Source organism: Hemiscyllium ocellatum, chromosome 4 (genome assembly GCF_020745735.1).
Source record: "Hemiscyllium ocellatum isolate sHemOce1 chromosome 4, sHemOce1.pat.X.cur, whole genome shotgun sequence".
Classification (NCBI taxonomy): domain Eukaryota; kingdom Metazoa; phylum Chordata; class Chondrichthyes; order Orectolobiformes; family Hemiscylliidae; genus Hemiscyllium; species Hemiscyllium ocellatum.
Window position 1 is genome coordinate 68,269,141 of NC_083404.1, and position 21,103 is coordinate 68,290,243.

The 21,103-nt window shown below is 42.1% G+C and overlaps 1 protein-coding gene across 1 annotated transcript in view; it reads left to right on the plus strand.

The window, feature by feature from the left end:
- rims2a (regulating synaptic membrane exocytosis 2a) overlaps window positions 1-21,103 on the plus strand; it is an 839,749-nt gene that overhangs the window by 534,054 nt on the left and 284,592 nt on the right. Inside the window, exon 25 of the mRNA XM_060824314.1 lies at window positions 3,655-3,668. Within this exon, the coding sequence (XP_060680297.1) occupies window positions 3,655-3,668 (14 nt within the window). The remainder of the gene's footprint in view (window positions 1-3,654; window positions 3,669-21,103) is intronic.

Sequence of the window (21,103 nt, forward strand, 5' to 3'; positions counted from 1 at the left end):
TTGGCTTTTCCACTCTCAACTGACCAGTTATCCAAAACTGGTCACAGTATGTTGATTCCTGATGCATTGATTTGGACATTGCTAGATTATGACTCAAGGAATCTTTCTCAGCCAAGGTCCATTGTCTAAATGTGATTGTGGAATGAGCCATTGATACAATCAGTTGAACACTTTGTTTGCCTGGATGTTAAAGTTATGTAGTCATGGAGTCCTACAGCAGTGAGACAGGCCCTTTAGGCCAAACTGGTCCATACCAACCAAAATGTCTATCCAGGTTAACTCCATTTTCTTGGACTTGGCCCATATCATTCCAAACCTTTCCTATCCATGTATTTGTCCAAATACCTTTCAAGTGTTGTTAATGTACCACCTAAAACACTTCTGGCAGCTCATTCCACATGTATACCACCCTTTGTGTAAAGAAAGTTGGCCTCAAGTACACTTTCATTCTTTCCCCTCGAACCTTAAACTGATTCCCTCTAGTCCTTGATTCCCCAACGCTGGGAAAAAAATTGAGTGCATTCACCCTATCCATGCCTCTCATGGTCTTATCTACTTCTATAAGATCTCCCCCCCACGCCCCCCCACCCCACTCAGTCTCCTAAGCTGTAAAGGCAAAAGTCCAAGTTTGCACAACCTCTCCCTAAAGCTCAGACCTTCAAGTCCTGATAACATCCTTGTAATTTTCTTTTGCATTCTTTCCAGCTTAATAACATTCTTCCTACAGCAAGGTGACCAAAACTGAACACAATTCTCCAATGCGGCCTCAGCAACATCCTGTACAACTGCAACGTAACTTCCCAACTTCTGTACTCAGTGTCCTGATTGAAGAATGCCAGTGTACCAAATGCTGCCTTCACTGCCTTGTCTGCCAGTGACTCCACTTTCAGAGAACCATGCACCTGAACTCCAAGATTCCTCTGGTGCACCACACTCCATAAGGCACTACCATTCAACACGAAACTCCTACCTTGATTTGACTTTCTAAAATGGAAGACTTCACATTTAGCTATATTAAACTTTATTTGCCGCTTCTCAGCCCAGTTCCCCAGGTGATCAAGATCCTGATGCAATTTCTGACAACACACAACCACAGTGTGTCCATGAAACCTATTTTAATGTCATATGCAAACTTACTGATCATGCTTTGTACATTCTCATCCAAATCATCAATATAGATAATAAACACAAATGGATCCAGCACTGACCCTTGAGGCATTTCACCAGTGACAGGCCTCCAGTTTGACAAGCATCCTTCCACTATTACCTCGGCTTCCTACAATCAAGCTAGGAGAAAGTGAGGACTGCAGATGCTGGAGACCAGAGCTGAAAATATGTTGCTGGAAAAGCGCAGCAGGTCAGGCAGCATCCAAGGAGCAGGAGAATTGACGTTTCGGGCATGAGCCCTTCTTCAGCCCTTCTTCAGGCTCATGCTCGAAACATTGATTCTCCTGCTCCTTGGATGCTGCCTGACCTACAATCAAGCTAGTTGTGTTTCTAATTTGCCAGCTCCCCATGGATTCCATGCAATCTAATCTTCCAGAGCAGCCTACCATCTGAAACCTTACTGAAATCCATATAGACCATATCTACCACCCTGCGCTCGTCAATCTTCCTGGTCACTTCATCAAAAAGCTCGAACAAATTTGTGAGGCATGTTCACCCATACACAAAGCTGTGCTGACTAATCCTAATCAAATCCTGTCTTTCCAAATGCTTGTGTATATAATCCCTCAGAATCTTCTCAAGTAACTTACTTACTACAGATGTCAGGCTTACTGGTCTATAGTTCCCAAGTTTTTTTTGCAGCCCTTCTCGACTAAGGGCACAACATTTGCTACCCTCCAGTCTTCTGAGACCTCGACCATGGCTAATGATGATGCAAAAATATCAGCCAGGGCCTCCACAATTTCTTCTCTAGTTTTTTGCAGTGTTCTTGGATATATCTGGTCAGGACCAAGAGATTTACCCACCTTCAAACATTCAAATGCACCCAACACTTCTACTGTGGTATGGACTGCCTCCAAGATATGACCACTAACTTCCCCAAGTTCTGGGAATGGGTGAGGGGATGGCCATTATATTCCTCTTATCGATTCTCTTGATTGGATTCTTCTAGATGGTCTAACTTTCTTGTCAATGGCTTTGGAATTTGTGGGGTATAGTCCTAGAAATGATGGGCCATCTTAGGAGCTGTTGCTCAGTGTCTTGGAAATATTATTACTTAGTCTGTTAAAAACTCAATTACTGTAGAGTTTCAATGCATTAAATAAAGTTATTTTCAGTATAAAACTTAGTTTCATAATGGTGAGGTTTTGCTAGGCTTTTTCTGTTCCTTATGGCAGTAAGAATGGAGGAGTCCATTTAGACTCATAGAGATATACAGTTCCTTCAGTCCAACCCATCCATGTCAACCAGAGATCTCAACCCAATCTAGTCCCACCTGCCAGCACCCGGCCCATATCCCTCCAATCCCTTCTTATTCATATACCCATCCGAATGCCTCTTAAATGTTGCAATTGTACCAGCCTCCACCACATCCTCTGGCAGCTCATTCCATACACGTATCACCCTCTGCGTGAAAAAGTTGCCCCTTCGGTCCCTTTTATATCTTTCCCCTCTCACCCTAAACCTATGTCCTCTAGTTCTGGACTCCCCAGCCCCAGGGAAAACACTTTGCCTGTTTATCCTATCCATGCCCCTCATAATTTTGTAAACCTCTATAAGGTCACCCCTCAGCCTCCGACGCTCCAGGGAAAACAGCCCCAGCCTGTTCAGCCACTCCCTGTAGCTCAGATCCTCGAACCCAGGCAACATCCTTGTAAATCTTTTCTGAACCCTTTCAAGTTTCACAACATCTTTCCCGTAGGAAGGAGACCAGAATTGCATGCAATATTCCAATAGTGGCCTGACCAATGTCCTGTGCAGCTGCAACATGACCTCCCAAATCCTGTACTCAATACTCTGACCAATAAAGGAAAGCATACCAAACGACTTCTTCTCTATTCTATCTACCTGTGACTCCACTCTCAAGGAGCTATGAGCCTGCGCTCCAAGGTCTCTTTGTTCAGCAACACTCCCTAGGACCTTACCATTAAGTGTATAAGTCCTGCTAAGATTTGCTTTCCCAAAATGCAGCACCTCGCATTTATCTGAATTAAATTCCATCTGCCACTTCTCAGCCCATTGGCCCATCTGGTCCAGATCCTGTTGTAATCTGAGGTAACCCTCTTTGCTGTCCACTACACCTGCAATTTTGGTGTCATCTGCAAACTTACTAACTGTACCTCTTTATGCTCGCATCCAAATCATTTATGTGAATGACAAAAAGTAGAGGGCCCAGCACCGATCCTTTTGGCACTCCACTGGTCACAGGCCTCCAGTCTGAAAAACAACCCTCCAAAGGTCTTCTACCTTTGAGCCAGTTCTGTATCCAAATGGCTAGTTCTCCCTGTATTCCTGCTATTATGTTGTGTTTCTGTTGAGGTTTTATGACATACTTGCCTTCATTGAAAGGGCATCGAGTACAAGGAGAAAAAAGTTATGCTGCAGCTTTAAAGAACTTCCGTTAGGCCAGTGTTGGAATATTGCATACGGTTCTAGCTCTGGTCACCAAACTAACAGAAGGATGTGGATGCTTTGGAGAGGCCAGAGAAAAGGTTTACCAGGTTTCAGACTATTCAAGAAGATTTGTAGTTCAGGTTGTGGATGAGGTTTTTTTAGATTAGATTAGCAGTGTGGAAAAAGTCCACACCGACCCGCAACCCACCCATACCCATTCCCCTACACCTAATACTATGGGCAATTTTGCATGGCCAATTCACCTAACCTGCACGTTTTTGGACTGTGGGAGGAAACCCAATCAGACACTGGCAGAATGTGCAAACTCTACGCAGAGAGTCACCTGAGGCGGGAATTGAACCCAGGTCTCTGGCGCTGTGAGGCAGCAGTGCTAACCACTGTGCCGCCCACAAGGTTGTTTTTTGCTTGCTGACCTGGTAAGTTTGTTCACAGACGTTTCATCACCAATTTAGGTACCATCGTCAGTGCACCTCCAGTGACCTGCACTAATTATGTTACCTCGAATGGTGATGAAATGTTTGAAAACAAACTTAAGAGCTCAGTGAGCAAGTCAACAAACTTGTTTACCATGATGTTGCCTAGTATGGGAGACTTTAGTTATGAAGAAAGGTTGAATAGCTTGAGTTTGTTTTCACTGGAACACAGGAGGTTGAGGGGCAAACTAATCGAAGTTTATAAGATTGTGAATGACATGGATGGAGTGAAAAATATGAGGCTTTTTTCCAGGCTGGAGGGGTCAATTACAAGAGACAAAGGTTCAAAGTGCCGGGGGGAATTTTAAAAACAGATATGCAAGGCAAGTTTTTCACACAAAGGGTGGTGAGTGCCTGAAACATATTTCCAGAAGATGTAATGGAAGCAGATATAATAGCAGCATTCAAGAAACACCTGGACATATACATGAACAGGAAGGGAATAGAGGGATATGAATCCTATAAGTGAAGACAGTTTTAGTATGAAAGGGCAAATGTGTCAGCGCAGGCTTGAAGGGCTGAAGGGCTATTCCTGTACTGTATTGTTCTTTGTCCTTTCTTTCTTCTTCTGCGGTGTACTATTGGGCCTGAGTGACGTCTAGAATCACTGCCCTTGAGGTACTCACTGTAGAATTTAGGTCTAGCCTTTGCAACCTAGACACAAGTGCAACTCTGTATGTCCTGTACTGAAAGCTTAGTACTGTTTGGCCACTTCATGTTGAGGCAGCACTAGATTGGTTTACTTTTGTAAAAGAAAGAAGCAGTTCGAAATATAATTAACTTGGGCCCTTGGCATTTAGGATGCAGGGCCACTCAGTGCTCTCAAGGAATGAATCGATGAGTGAGCACCCAGTTCAATGAATATATTCTTGAATCAGGAGACTGAATTTTAGCACCCAAAGGCGTTAGGCCTGAGGTTCAAATGTTGTAACTCTTAGCCCGAAACCTGCCAACTTCAGACTTTATTGAAGTTAGTGTTTGTTTTAGCCTGTCTTGCAGGGTTAGTCTTAACTGGCTGGATTTCCAGACACCTGAGAGAAGCAAGGAAAATGTCAGCGAGAAAGCAAATGTTTCACTGTACTGCTGGTTGGCCAGGTAGAGCAAGAATGCTTTCCTTTTCCCCAAATCACCCATCCTTCATAATTATACAACCCCATTCAGTATTTTTCCCATTGAGGACTGGACATCCTGGGATCGACCTTCACCCACCCTCCTCGCACACCTGCCCCGCACCTCCTCAACCCATCCTTACCCGGTTAATGGATTGAATCTATGCAGTCTCACTGTCTGCTCTGAACTCCCTCTCACCGAAAGGTAGACTTTTCAGTCAGGTTGACCTCTAGGCTGGGAACCCATCAATGAAAACAAAACTTATCCCATGAAGAGAAACCTGGAATCATGTCCAAAGTAGTACCTCACTTACGTACCTCACGCTTGTAATATTGAGGATTTTATTAAATTTTTCATGGGGAGTGGCATCACTAGTCGGACAAGAATTTATTGCCCGTCTCTAATTACCTTATTGAACATGGTTGGGGGCTGTCTTCTTGAACTGTTATAGTCCATTTGGTGTAGGTAGACTCACAATTCCATTTGAAGGAACAGCCATATATTCTGAGGTCAGGATGGTGAGTGGTTTAGGGGGGGAACTTGCAGTTGGTGGTGTTGCCATGTATCTGCTGCCCTTATCTTTTAGATGGTAGTGGTTATGGGACTTTGTAAGGAGCCTTCATGAGTTAGCAATTTAGAAATGGGATATACTGCTGCCAGTATGTGGTGGTGGTGAAGGGAGTGAATACTTTAGGTTGTGAATTTAGTGCAAATCAAATTTTGTTGTACTTTCACCTGTCCAGATCAGTGGGGAGTATTCCATCACATTCATAACGTATGTCATATAGATGGGATTGAATATGCTATGGAGAGTCATGAGGTGAGTTTCTCATTACAGTTATAGCCACTGTATTTATATGACCAGTCCAGTTTAGGTTTAAGTCAATGGCAACTCAAGGACATTCAAAGTGGGGTATTCAGTGATGATAATGATTGAAGGTGAGACATTAAGATTCATTCTTGTTGTAGATGGTCATTGCCTGGCATTTTTTATGTCACAAAAGGCTAAAACACATGCCAGCAGATTGCCACTTGCCACAAATCTATCTGGAACTAGATTTTGTCTTGATTTTGGTTTGTATTCTATTTCAAATGATGAACTGAGAGCATGCGAAAATTACATACCCACAGCAATTTAGACAAATTCTATTTTTTTTAAATGGATATCTATCAAAAAGAAGGGAATATAAATTAAATGGTTTTGCAGTGTAAACACTGACACTATCTCAGCTCAGCTTATTCTAAACACAGGGCTGCAGCAGAAGAGTAGGTATTGTAAAAAGTTAACTGACAACTGTTCCATTCTAAAACATTTATTTGAAGTTATGTTGGATCTGAATGGAGTGATTGATTTACTGAGACCTGTACCTTTGCAATGCCATATTTAATTTAAATTGAGACAATTTTTTTTCATATCTTCTTGGATATATGTGTTCACAAATGTGTTATACTTGCACTTATGCTTTAATATTCCTGGCCACTGAATTTTTAGTGTTTTATAGCCAATTAAATATTTCTTTGAAGTCACTGCTGTAATATAGGAAACATAGCAGCTAGTATGCATATGTCAAACTCCCACAAAGAACAATGTGGCAATGACCAGATAATCCATACTGCTTTTTCATAATTCTTAATTTAACTGATCTCTCATCATGTCGGCTTAAGAATCCAATTACTTGCTGTGTTTCCTTTTGATTTGTTTGTAACTTCCCAGAAGTTACCTGTGAAGATCAACAGAGAGAAGTTAATGGTACAGTAGCTGATGTCAGTGCAAAAGAGAAGCAGTTTTCGAGCCAGCTTTGTCAAGTTGTGAAAACCATGGGACGTTTGAGACTCTTTGTGGTTAGCAGGCTTCATTCTGATTGTAGTGAGAGTATGTGCATGTCTTTGATATGTTCTTTACCTCACATTGTCTATCTACTTAGATAAATAAATCTGTAATTAGTGCCTTCCCAAAACTTAACTTTTAAGCAATTCTAGCTTATAACTTTTAGGTTTATCAAATAAATTGGGCATATAAAATAGTAAAGGGTGGAGAGTTGATCAGTTCAAGTAGGAAACAAATCTAATCTTTAGACACCTTAACTCCTGATTAGTACATCTTTGAATACTTAAAATAACATTATAAAATTTGATAGTTTCGCTTTTCAAAGCAGAAACAGAAGAGGAATCAAACAGTCACTTATTGGGGAACATTTTCTTAATATTGTAAAGACTCAATTGCAGTTGATACATATTTAATTCCCCTTTTGACATCATGGAAATTTGGGATAATGGCTGGTAACATTAATAATTTATTTTATACAAGTGTCAATTCAAGCAGCTTTTTCACCAGGAACATTTGTACACAGTGCAGTATAAAAACATATTGTGCTTAATATATAATTCTGTGCATTGTTTTTACTGATTGCTTGTTTATTGTAGAGCAGTATTTGAGTTATTGGTGTATGTAATGTGGTTAACACAGTCAAACATTCCCAAAAAGGGTATAATTGCCACCACACAGAAAAACTTCAGTTATCTGAACATGTTGAGACAGTAAGGATACTTGTATGTTTGAAATATGTCACCTTGACGCACTAAGGTATCAAAGTTAGATTAAAAAGTTTTTGTATGTTGTTACTCTTTGATATTTTTGCTTTGATTTATTGTTGTCACATGTATTTCGGTTCAGTAAAATTTTTGTTTTTTTGTACAATACAGGCAGCTCATATCATACAAAGTGTATTAGAGTAATAGGACAGAGGAAAGATAACAGAATGCTTTCTATTGTGCATCTATAAAAATTAGTAAGAGTCTTTATGGACACATCAAATTTCCTTATTCTCCTGAGGAAGTAGAGGCATTGTTGTACTTTTTTGAACAGAGCATCAATGCGGATTGACCAGGACAGATTTTGGTGATCGGGGGAGGCAATGGCCTCATGGTATTGTCACTGGACTGTTAATCCAGAGACCCAGATAATGTTCTGGCAACCCGGGTTTGAATCCCGCCATGGCAGACAGTGGAATTTGAATTCAGTAAAAATCTGGAACTAAGAGTCTAATGATGACCATGAATCCATTGTCGATTGTTGGAAAAACCCATCTGGATCACTAATGTCCTTCAGGGAAGGAAGCGGCCCAACTATCCTCTGGGCAATTAGGGTAGGGCAATAAATGCTGCCTCGCCAGTGATGCCCTCATCCCGTTAATTAATAAAAAAAATCACTGCTACGAACTCGATGCTCTTGACCATCGCCACCTCAGCATTATTGATGTAGATGGGAGCGTGCCTGCCACCTTGTTTCCTGAACTCAGTGATCAGCTCTTTATTTTGATGATGTTGAGAAATAAACTGTTATTTTTACATTATGCTACTAAGCACTCTATCTCTTTCTTATATTCTCTCTCATCATTGTTTGAGATACAGCCTATGTGGTAATCAGCAAACTTGTAGATGGTAGGGAGTATAGTAAGGGGCTGTGTATGTAGCCTTTGGGGGGAAGCCGGTATTGAGGATTATCACGGAGGAGTTGTTGTCAAGAGTGTGCGGCTGGAAAAGCACAGCAGGCCACGCAGCATCCGAGGAGCAAAAAAATTGACGCTTTGGGCCGGAGCCCTTCATCATTCCTGGACAATCTAAATGGCAGAGGGTGGAGCAGAGACCTAAGTGTCAGGGCTTGGAGATTAGTTTGGTTGGAATTATGATGTTGCAGGCAGAGCTGCAGTCAATAAATAGGTACCCTTGTTATCCAGTTGTACCAGGGCTGAAGGTAGGGCCAGAGAAGTTGCATCTATCATGGACCTGTTGCAATGGTTGGCGATTTACAAAGGATCAAGGCAGGCTGAGAGGCAGGAGTTTATGTGAGCCATTACTAACCTCTCTAAGCACGTATATTCATGGAGGTCAGAGCCACTGCGCAATAGTCATTGAGGCATGCTGCATGAGTTTTCTTGGTACCAGGATGATAGCAGTCATCTTAAAGCAGGGAGGGACTTAAGATCATAGTAGGGAGAGGTTAAAGATATCAATGAATACCCTGCTAGCTGGTCCACACAGGATCTGAGTGCACAGTCAGAGACTCATCTAAGTCAGTCACTTTCATGATTTTGCTCTCAAAAAGGATGAGGTGACATCTGCAATAGTAACTGACAGAACAGGTGTATCCAAGGCTATAGGGCTGGTGACATTGTACGTTCGTTTCAAACAGAATGTCAGTGAAACAGTGCATTGAGTGCATCAGGAAGTTGTATTTATGTCCACTAATCTGTTATGTGCCATTTTGTAGACTGTTATGTCATATGAGCTTTACCACAAACGGTGGGTGTCCTTTTGGTTAATTTGGGTCTCTAGATCAGTCCACTAATCCCTAATGGCGTCTCTAATGGCCTTACAGAGCTTGCATCTGGATTTTCTGTAAAAGTCAGGGTTATCTGACTTGAATGCCTCACTCTTGGCTAAAAATAGGCAATGGATCTGCCAGTTCATCCATGGTTTCCAGTTGAGGAACATTCACATTAATGTCTTTGTATGCAGTCTTCTACACATTTGCTAATGAAGTCTGTACGATAGTGAAATTGTACGTGGTCATTTCAGAAGGCCGAGAGGGGTGGGGGTTCTTGGTTATGGGATCTAGTTGGATTTGGTGCAAGTGTTTAAGATGATCCATTGGATGCAGAAACTGGTGGGCTGGAAGATGACGACAAGGGGGACCCTGTCTTTATTACATTTGGAGGGGGGAGTGATTTAGAGCGTGGAGTAGGGAATGGAGGAGGTGTGGTAGAGAACCATATGGAAGACAGAGGAGGAAAAGCACATTGTTCAAAGTAGGGGGATATTTGGGATGCTTAATAAAGACAGGGACCCCTTGTCCTCACCTTCCACCTCACCAGTCACCGCATCCCACGTATCATCCTGAAGCAGTTGGGCCAGCCCTGATCCCCCCACTAAGAACATCTTCCCCTCCCCACCCCTCTCTGCCTTCGACAAGGACCGCTCCCTTGTCACTCCTTGTTTGGCGCCACTCTTTCCACCAACCCCGCCCGAACCCTCAGTACATTCCCCTGCAACTATAAAAGGTGCAAAACCTGTCGGCACACCATTCTTCTCATCTCATCCTTCCAGTTGAGACAGAGGTTCAACTGCCTCTCCTCCAACCTAGTTTACTGTACCCGGTGCTCCTGATGTGGTCTTCTCTACATCAGGGAGACCAAACATAAACCGCAGACATGCTTCACCAAGCATCTCAACTGAGCCCGCAGGAGCCAGCTTGAGCCCTCAATTAGCTCCCATTTCAATTCCCCTTCCCCCTCCAACATCTTCAGCCTCCTCCATTGTCTCAGTGAATCAGACCACAAATTGGAGGAACAGCACCTCATCTTCTGCCTGGGCAACCTACAGCCCAGAGGACTCAACATTGAGTTCTTCAATTTCAAATAATCTCCCTTCCCATACCCAATTCCCTTTTCAGCCCCTCTCCCTCCCTTCAATTTCACCTCCCTACCCTTGCTTCCAGCTATCAACAGATTCAATCCACCCATTGACCAACCAAGTCGTACCCTCTACTTGTGTTCATCTATCGCAACCTCACCACTCCACCCCACTCTCCACAAAAATCGCTATCCCCACTTTACCTGCAGCTCTCCTCCACCCCACTCCAAGTCCTGAAGAAGGGTTATACCTGAAACATTGACTTCTCCATCACCTGAAGCTGCCTGGCTTGCTGTGTTCTTCCAGACTCCTGCTTGTCTACTTTGGATTCCAGCATCTGCAGTTTATGTTGTCTCCAACGGTAACGGCATACTCATTTAGGTTGGCCAATGAGGTCTTGAATATGGACCAGTTCTCTAATTCCAAGCAGTCCCACAGAAAGTCTTCCGCTGCCTCAGATCAGCACTGTACTACTTTTAGTAGTGAGTCCTCGAGTTTTGGATTCTGCTTGTAAGTCGGAAGGTGGAGTACAGCATTGTGACCTGATTTTCCAAAATGAGGTATGGAGTGATAGGCATCTTTGATGGTTGCGTATTGATGGTTGCGTATTGATGGTATTTGGTAGCACACTCTTGAGGTTGGCCTGGTTGAAGTCACCAGCTATGATAAATGTGGCATCGGGATATTCCATCTCATGTCAATTTCTAGCAGTGATTATTTCATCAAGAGCATTCTTCACTTCTGCATGGGGTGCTATGTCTACCACTGTCAGGATAGTGGATATGAGCTCACTCGGCATGTAGTAGGGACAGCATTTCACTGGTAGATATTCTTGGTCAGGCATGCAGTACCTTACCATGAATGTCATGTCTGAGCACCAGGAAGTATTGATTAGAAGGCAGACCTCACTTCCCCTTGGCTTGCCTGAGGATGCCATATGGTCCATGCAATGTAAAGAGAAACCTTTTGTTTGTAAGGCACAAATAGATGCAGCAGAAGTAAGCCATATCTGTGTAAAACAGAGCATACAGCAGCCTCTCAGTTCCATCTGGAAGGTAAGTTAGTTTTAAAGTCATGTAGTTTGTTTTCAGTGGCTTGGACATTTGCCAGGACAATGCTGGAGAGAAGGGACTTGAAATGATATTGTATTAGTCCCACCTGCAGGCCAACATTTCTCCCACTTTTCCTGATAAGTTGCCTATTTCAGGTTGATCCTGAATGTCAGCGATGGAAGTCTGCTGCACCAAGAGGTAATTGTGTCCTTAGCACCAATCGCAGCCACAGATACTCAGGTCTTGGAGTCAGTTCCATCGGGCCTTCACATTGTCCAGTCCCATCAAGGTCAGGGGTTGTTCTTGAGGCTGGTCAGGCCTTCTGTGGGGTCGGGTTTCATTCCTGCATTGGCTGGGCCTTGGTTCTGGGTTTCCTTGACGTCAGGATGTTTGGGCCTGAGGGAAGTCGGTAGGTTTCTGTTCACTCTTGGCTTGCAGGCATGGAAATTAGGCTTGGTCAAAAGTAAAATCTTCAGACCTGTAAATAGATTTATCAAAATATGATTAGTAATTTTAACAAACTTACAATTGTTCTGCTCTTTTTAAACTCAATTCTAAGATATGGAAGAATAAGTATTGAGAGCTCGCAAAGAGTAATGATGTTGGGCCACCATCTTGAACCATCTGGAGATCATTTGTCTCAAGTGTCATCATGGGCCGGATCTGCACAAAGTTGTGTAGATTCTGTGGGGTAGTGAAAATGGAAGCCGAAACTTGATTCCATGATTCCCAATCTTGTTCCTGTGTTTCCCAATTTTAAGCAGGTCATTTAAAAATACAGGCTGTTTGGGTCATACCGTGTTCCTGACCTGACCTGACTTCACCAACTCCATTTCAGCGATAGGCACATCCAAGAGCCCCCCAATTTTTTTTTTAAATGATGCCAGCTTCAAAAAGAGTCATTTTATTTACTTTGGAGGTGTCTCTGGATGTTATGTTTTGGAGATGCTGGTATTGCACTGGGGTGTACAAAGTTAAAAGTCACACAACACCAGGTTATACTCCAACAGGTTTAATTGGAAGCGCTAGCTTTTGGAGCGCTGTTCCTTCATCAGGTGGTTGTGGAATACACAATTGTAAGACACAGTTATAGCAAAAGTTTACTGTGTGATGTAACTGAAATTATACACTGAAAAATACCTTGATCGTTTGTTAAGTCTCTCATCTATTAGAATGGCCATGGTAGTTTCACTTCTTACATATGTAAATCACAAAACCTTTTTTAAAAGTTACATTCTCAGGTTAACTGTAACAATTGGTGTCAGCTCAGATAATATTTTGAAGGTGTTAGCCCCCTGTTGTCTGTGCCATAACGTTTAGACTGATTCTGACCTAAAAAAATGAGTTCTTCTAGGAGACAGTGATGCTGGAGATCAGAGCTGAAAATGGCTTCCTCGAAAAGCACAGCAAGTCAGGCAGTATCTAAGGAGCAGGAGAATCGACATTTTGGGCATCAGCCCTTCTTCAGGGGTCTATGTCTATGAGAGGGTGCATGTGGGAGTGTGTGTGTGTGTGTGTGTGTGTGTGTGTGTGTGTGTGTGTGTGTGTGTGTGTGTGTGTGTGTGTGTGTGTGTGTGTGTGTGTAGTGCAATGGTGGTCACCTGCAGTGTGACATGAACTCAAGGTCCCGGTTGAGAATCTCCCAATGGGTACCAAACTTAGCTATCAGCCTCCAACAGACAGGAGCATTCCCTCCCAGTTGGAGAACACTTCAGTGGTCCAGGATATTTGACTCGGATCTTCGGGTGGCCATCTTCCAAGGTGGACTTCAGGACAGGCAGCAGCAAAAAGTGGCAGAACAGAGGCTAACAGCTAAGTTCAGTACCCATAGGGAAGGCCTCAACCTGGACCTTGGGTTCATGTCACTCTACAGTTGACCACCATTGCACTACACACACACACACGCGCGCACTCCTATATACACACACACACATACCTGTACACAGACACACACACACACTCCCACATGCACTCTCTCACAGACATAGACCCCTTTACACTCTCTCTCTCATACATACACACGCACACTCTCTCTCTCTCACACACAGACACTCACATTTTTGCTATAAATGCTGTATTTTACAATTGTGTACTCCACAACCACTTGATGAAGGAGCAGCACTCCGAAAGCTAGTGCTTCCAATTAAACCTGTTAGACTATAACCTGGTGTTGTGAGATTTTTATCTCTGGATGTTAGACTCTTTTGAAAGTTGGTGATAATCTGTGCTTGTTCCCCTAGCACCCACACCACCACCACCACCACCACATAGCCCCTCAAAATTCCACATGGCATATGACAAAGCATGTGCTTACATCTGTTTCCTTAGCTAGAGTTTCCTAGAACTGGTAATTAGCCTGTAGTTTGAAGGATGCCACTGTACATCAACACTCTACATCAAGACTATTTGACTATGACACTCTTCTGCTTCTACTACCTCTCATAGGCATAACAGAAGGATTTATCAGCCTTCCTTGCCTCATTCAATGCTCAACAAGTTCTGACGTAAACCCTGGATCTGTAGCTTCCGGCTCAGGCACGGACAAAACTACAAAGAATAGAGTACATAATGATTCTTGGCCAAGGGGCTAGACACCTATTTGAGTATTGAAACAGCTGAATCCGAGGGAAAATATTGTTTGATTGAAGCTCTGGCATTCTCCTATGTTTTGTCCATTTCAAACAATATTTATTTATCACAAGATCAAATATTTCAGTGCTTGAAGTTTCTGCTATTGATTGACATTTTTACTGACTTGTAGCGAAAGTAATCTTTTAATGAAATGTTAATTTATGAATGTGAAATAACTCCACAGAGGTCAACGTCCTGTCACCAAATCACCCTTTATTTACGCACTGAAAGTCCTTGACACTGATCCAGCTCTCAGGATCAGGATGTCTGACACTCCTGTTTTTATGTGTCAGTCAGGACTCCTTCTTTGGACCAGATCAACAGCTCTAATTGGGGAACTTGTATTCTATGAGGTCCACCTGGCTGACCTTGTTACAATCACTACAGAACGAATCACCTTTGTTAAACTTTTCTAACAGATCTTATTAGCAACGGGTTAAAACAAGGTAAAAACAATGACTGCAGATGTTGGAAACCAGATTCTGGATTAGTGGTGCTGAAAGAGCACAGCAGTTCAGGCAGCATCCAAAGTGCAGCGAAATCGACGTTTCAGGCAAAAGCCCTTCATCAGGAATCATTCCTGATGAAGGGCTTTTGCCCAAAACGTCGATTTTGCTGCACTTTGGATGCTGCCTGAACTGCTATGCTCTTCCAGCACCACTAATCCGGAATCTCTGCAATGGGTAAATGGGTATGGAAGTGCCATGGCTTACCATGGAGGGTATATGGGGCATTTGGGATGTATGGGGCATTGTTTGGCATCGAGGGCATTTTGGGCTTTGTGGGAAAGAGGATTAGGTGTGAAAAGAGTCATGGAGGTGCACAGCTCAACTCATTCATTCCGCCAAGATATCCTAAATAAATCTAGATCCTTTTGCATGCATTTGGCCTATGTCCGTCAAAGCCTTCCTATTCATATACCCATCCAGGTGTCTTTTAAATGTCAGAAATGTACCAGCACCTACCATTTCTTCTGGTTGCTCATTCCATGCATGCACAATCCTCTGCATGAAAATGTCCCTTTTAAATCTTTCCACTCTCATCTTAAACATATGCACTCTAGTTTTGGACTCCCCACTCTGGGGAAAAGACCTTGTCTATTTACCCTATCCATGACCCTCACCACTCAGCCGCTGCCACTCAAGGAAAAATAGCCCTTGCCTATTCAACTTCTCCCGACAGTTCAAACCCTCCAACCCGAGCAACATAATTCTAAATCTTTTCTGAACCCTTTTAAATTTTGCAACATCCTTCCTCTATTCCAAAAGTGGCCTAACTATTGTCCTGTACAGCCACAACATGACCTCCCAACTCCTATACAGAGGAACCTTGATTATCTGAAGGACACCGGCAGGGAATATTTCACTCAGTTAATCAAATTCCTAGTAATCAAATGCCAGATAACATAGTTTAGTCGAACATCGGGACATTATGAACTTGTTGGATAATCTGTTATTTGGGTAATCGAATGCCTGATAATTGAGGTTCCTCTGTAATCAATGCACTGATGAATAAAGACAAGCATACAAATGCCTTCTTCACTATCCTATTTACCTGCTACTCCATTTTCAAGGAAATATACACCTGCACCCCAAGGTTTGTTTGTTTAGCAACATTCCTTAGGACCTTACTATTAAGTGTATAAGTCCTGCCCCGATCTGTCTTTCCAAAATGCAGCACCTCACATTTATCTAAATTAAACTCCATCTGCCACTCCTTGGCCCATTGACCCATCTGATCAAGATCCTTTTGTACTCTGAGCTAATCTTCTTCACTGTCCACTGCACCGCCAAGTTTAGTGTCATTTGCAAACTTAATAACCATACCTCCTACGTTCACATCCCAATCATTTACATGAATGTCAAAAAGCAGTGAACCTAGCACTGATCCTTGTTTTCTTTTTCCTTTTTTTTATATATGCATGATGATATGTGTACATGTTAGCTACAGTGCTTATATCTAGAGAATGTAGCTTGGCATGGAAGCTGTAAAGAGCCACAGAGGCTTGGTGGAGAGGCATGAGGTGGCATAGATGGACCATGGAGAGACTGTGAGAGGTGAGGGCTGGAGGAACTTACTCTGTTAAAAGATGTAAAGTCTCTCAACACTGCAGCTGGTCTTTTACATTACTGGACTCTACTGCCTCTGAACTCTTTCACAGGTTTGCTGATCCTTCTGCAGCCCAAATAACTCTCCTTGAGTCCCTACTACCAAAGACACAAGCACTCATCGTTTTCTCCTCAATCTGGGAGTTCACATTCGACCACCAAAAATAGTTCCTGGCTGTCTCCTTCATTTACATCACGCTGGGGTACCCTTGATGCACTTGTTCCAGCACTTTTCCTCTCAACAGGGGAGAAATTACTCTCAGTCCCCAATTTAAACACCCATCCAATATGGACAACTCCCACTTCCTGGTAAGGGTGTAATTCTAGGCAGTTTCCATGATAGGTCCTCCCTTGCAAAACAAAGTCCACTGCTCAGCTCTAGTAACATTCTGCCCCAATTCGCTGACACTGGCATGTTATCACCCTGAGAAAAGCGCGTAATTTTGAGGTTCCAGCCGGGAACATCTTTATTCTCCAGTAATGCCATGATTCTCCGTTGTTGGTATTTGATCTCATGTGAGTCAGCTGACAGAGCCAGTGCCCGTCTCGCATTGATGGTATTCTTGTATACGGGCCAAAAATGGAGGTTAGAGGCCTTTGGTTGGTTGTAGCACAAAGTGCCTGCTGCAAAGGCAATTGGTGAACTTGTAAACTCCGAAACGATGCTGAATCCTAATTTTTCAACTTGAGCATAATTCTCCTCTGACTTCAAAAGTGAGCCCAATGTGAAAGCAATGGGCCTTTCTTCTCTATTCAGTAAGATGGCAACAGTGCATGCCAACTCCATAAGACGAAATGTGACATGCTAACTGTGGTGGAAACTTCAGGTCAAAATGTACAAACACTTCTGACCTTTTTTAAGACTTGTCACCTCACACATCTGAATCCATTTTCATGGATCCATCTTTCCCAGCAACTGATGCGGGGATTTTGGCACAGTTGCCAGATCAAACAATAACTTGCCATAAGTCCAAAGAACCATCTAAGTTGAGACACATTCTCTGGTCTAGGGGTCTTCATGATGTAATGCCAAAAGGCAATCATTTGTAGTGGAAAAATCTACTGTGTGTGACTATCAGCAGCAGCAGCTGAGACTCCTTTCTTGGATTTCTTGCAAACTAATGTTTGAGTCCACTAGCCTATTACCTATGCCCCAGTTCAACCATAATTTTTGTAATCAGGAGTGTCTGGCTAATGCATGGTATTTAGCTTTTCTGATGTAAAGTGACAATTCTGCTAGTCCCTTACCTGTTTGTTCATTAGTACATAACTCTTCAGTGGCACCACCTGTTCCATGTATGTCTATAGTATAGGCTGGCAGACTTTAATAGTAGTGTCCTAAGCTTCTCCGTATAGACTGATTCAAGCATCAGGGTCACTAATGCGTCTATACCAACTTGCATTTTTATTGTCTTCCCCTCTACTTTGGGAAAAACACAGAAAAAGATCAGTTTCACCCCATACTGACAATGTGTTTGATTGAAACTATGCTGAGTGTGGGCCATCTACTTCTGCAGATCTCTCTGACTCCCTGTCTACTCCTTGGCTGGTGGCATGTCTTAGCCTCGATGTTGTTTCTTTGTGACTTCCCTTCTCTTGTTTGGATTTCACCAGGCAATTTTGGTCAATATAACCCACTCTGTTACATCTGTACCACTGAGCTTCTTGATTCCAACATGTTGAGTCCTTGTAGCCACCATCATACCAACAATATTCAATGGTTGGTACTGCATTTAGCGGAGTTTCCACTATTTGATGCACCCAGGCCTTCTTAGTCAACTGATTTACTTTGCTAGCTGCCAACTTATTGAGATAGCAATTTCGATAACTGCCTTGAAATTTAGGCGTCTCCTTGTTAGTAGATTCCGTTAGATGGCTTCATGTTACAGGTCACAAACTGGCAAGTTCACACAGTTAGCACTGTTGCCTCACAGAAGGGCCTGGGTTCGATTCCAGTGTTGGGTGATTATCTGTATGGAGTTTGCACATTCTCTCTGTGTCTATATGAGTTCTCTCCCACATCCAAAGATGTGCAGGTTAGATGCATTGGCTGTGCTAAATTGACCCATCATGTTCAGGGATGGGTAGACTCTTCAGAGAATCACTTGGACTCGATGCGCAGAATGATTTCCTGCACTGCAATGGTCCTGCAAGAGATCTTGGAAGAATCCTCCAAATTCGAAGTGTTCCACTAACCTCTTAAAGATGATCATGAATTTGGTGATAGACTGTTCTGTGTTCAGTACCTGTTTGTAAAAGCAGAAACCTTCCACGGTCATTAGCAGTTTGGGTGCGAAATAATTTCCTAACACTTTGCATGCACTTTGAATATCTGATCCATGAGGTTCTCTGGTTGTACAAGACTACTTCGAATTGCCAAGGTCTTGCTCCTGATGGTACTTTAAAAAAAAATGTCATCAGCCACTTTGTTCGCCTTTAAGAACAAATTAAAGCATTCTATGTATAAAGTCCAATTTTCTGACTGTTCATCAAATGGTCCCATCATCCCAGATAGGCCCACCACTTTGTTTTCCTGCAGGTGGGAATTTTTCCTGTCATTCTGGTCTAGAAGACATTTACAGCCCGAGTCCCCTCACTGAGCAATTCCACATAAGCCACTCCTTCATCGACTGTGTTAGCATACTGTGTTTCTTCCTGGCATCTCCCACATTCAGAATCCCTTTGTGACTGCTCAATGTGAGGAATTTGGTAAGTCCCGCGTGCATAATCTTTGCTTTAGCCGTTGGCCCAAGTCCCCTCACTCTTGACCCTCTTCCCTAGTGAAAACCTTCTTTCCTGGCATCAACCACAGCATGAGTCACTTCACGATCACTTTCCTCGACATTACCTCTTTGCGCCATTTCTGAAGTCTGGATGATGTCTCTGTCGGTCAAAAAAAATGTTTTCATGTTTGTGGGCCGGACCCCATTCTTGTTGTCAGTTTATATTTTGCGACTTCCTTTGGAACCAGGTAGAGAAATGGTAAATCTGAACAGGAACACTTTGTTAACAATGCTCACACCTCCACACACGGGTCTCAATTGGACCCAAGCTCTATCCCTGGAGTAATCTGATCAGTGCTTTTAAAGGGGTAGCGCCCCGAATTTCATACATAACATGCCCTCGGTGCCAGTGAATAATGGTGGACCTAATAAATCAATGCTGCCTATCATAAGACCCCCAATGGAATTTTTAAACAATATATAATATATGCAAAATAGGTTGAAGGTATAACCATGTCAAGTATATTCATAACCAATATAGTAAACAGTAATTACAATCATAGTCAAATTCAATAAATAACCCTCAACTGATGGTGTCTCGAACTAAACTTTTCTAAGCATTCTTGATTGAATATTCTTGTCAGTTCCAACAATTTGGTTTAGTCTGCAGTGGGGGATACGGTAATGCAACACAATTAGGATTTGTTATTTTGTTGGGTAATTAAAAGGTAGCAATACGCATTATGTCTTTTGTCAGATATTGGTAATAAACATTTCCTGTACTTCAATGATTGCATATTGCAATTTAAGATTAAATTGGTGCAATGTATCAAACGAGTAAGAATTTTGTGATTCTACTCCATGTAAAGTGTACATGTTTGTCCAAATAGAGGATCAGGAAAGACCATCTGGATCACTGGAATTCTGTTGGATTAGACGTGATTCAGTTTTCAATTACATTACAATTACAATTACATTAAAAATCCCTAAAATGAAAATTCACTTTCAGTGCTTCAAGTTGTTCTGAGGCATTAACAGTGCAAAATTATCTCTGTCTGTTAATGGAATTTCTTTAATTTGTTTCTTTACAATTTAAAGTCTGATCAATTTTTGATGAAAGTTATCAAGTAGCAGCATTGCCATAGCATGGTTGTATTAAACAAATACTCAAATCAGATTTGCAATTATTAATCTCAGCAGGTCTGGCAGCATCTGTAAGGAGAGAAAAGAGCTGATGTTTCAAGTCTAACTGACCCTTTGTCAAAGCTTTGACAAAGGGTCAGTTAGACTTGAAATGTCAGCTCTTTTCTCTCCTTACAAATGCTGCCAGACCTGCTGAGATTTTCCAGCATTTTTTAGTTTCAGATTCCAGCATCCTCAGTAATTTGTTTCTATTTTTTTGCAATTATTAATGTTATTTTGAAAAATAATAAACTGTGAGAAGATAAGTATATAATTGTGAGCTAAATATTGCTGAATTATCATTTAGCCTGCATTTATATGATTCTCAGAATCTTGTAGTGCTTCAAGAAATCAAAGGTCAATTTTTGGTAATGAAATGTTTGTTACTGGGTATCCTCTAGTGAAGGGATGGCCTCGCCGAGCTGCACAGCTTAATTTTAACAGATCTTGTAAGACTAGAATAATAAGCATCCTGAATGTGCACCATATGAAACCAAATACTTTTTGGTGATAATACATAGATATCAATTACATCTCTAATAATGTTTGTTTGCTCCATTGCAATATTTACACATTATTGATTAGATTATTTTTCCTTGATGCTATTTTTCAGCACGTTTATCAGTTCTTTGAAATTAATAAAGCTACACGAAAGTCAAAGTCATAAATCAAAACTGAGCTCAAAACTTGGATCAAATTTCAATCCTGAACAAAAATGCACTGAATGTTCAATTTGAAGTGGTATCCATGGTTGTCCATTCCAAGCATGGAACTTATGCATTTTTTTAAAATCAATTACCTTGAATAAAAATGTAAACAAATCTAACTGA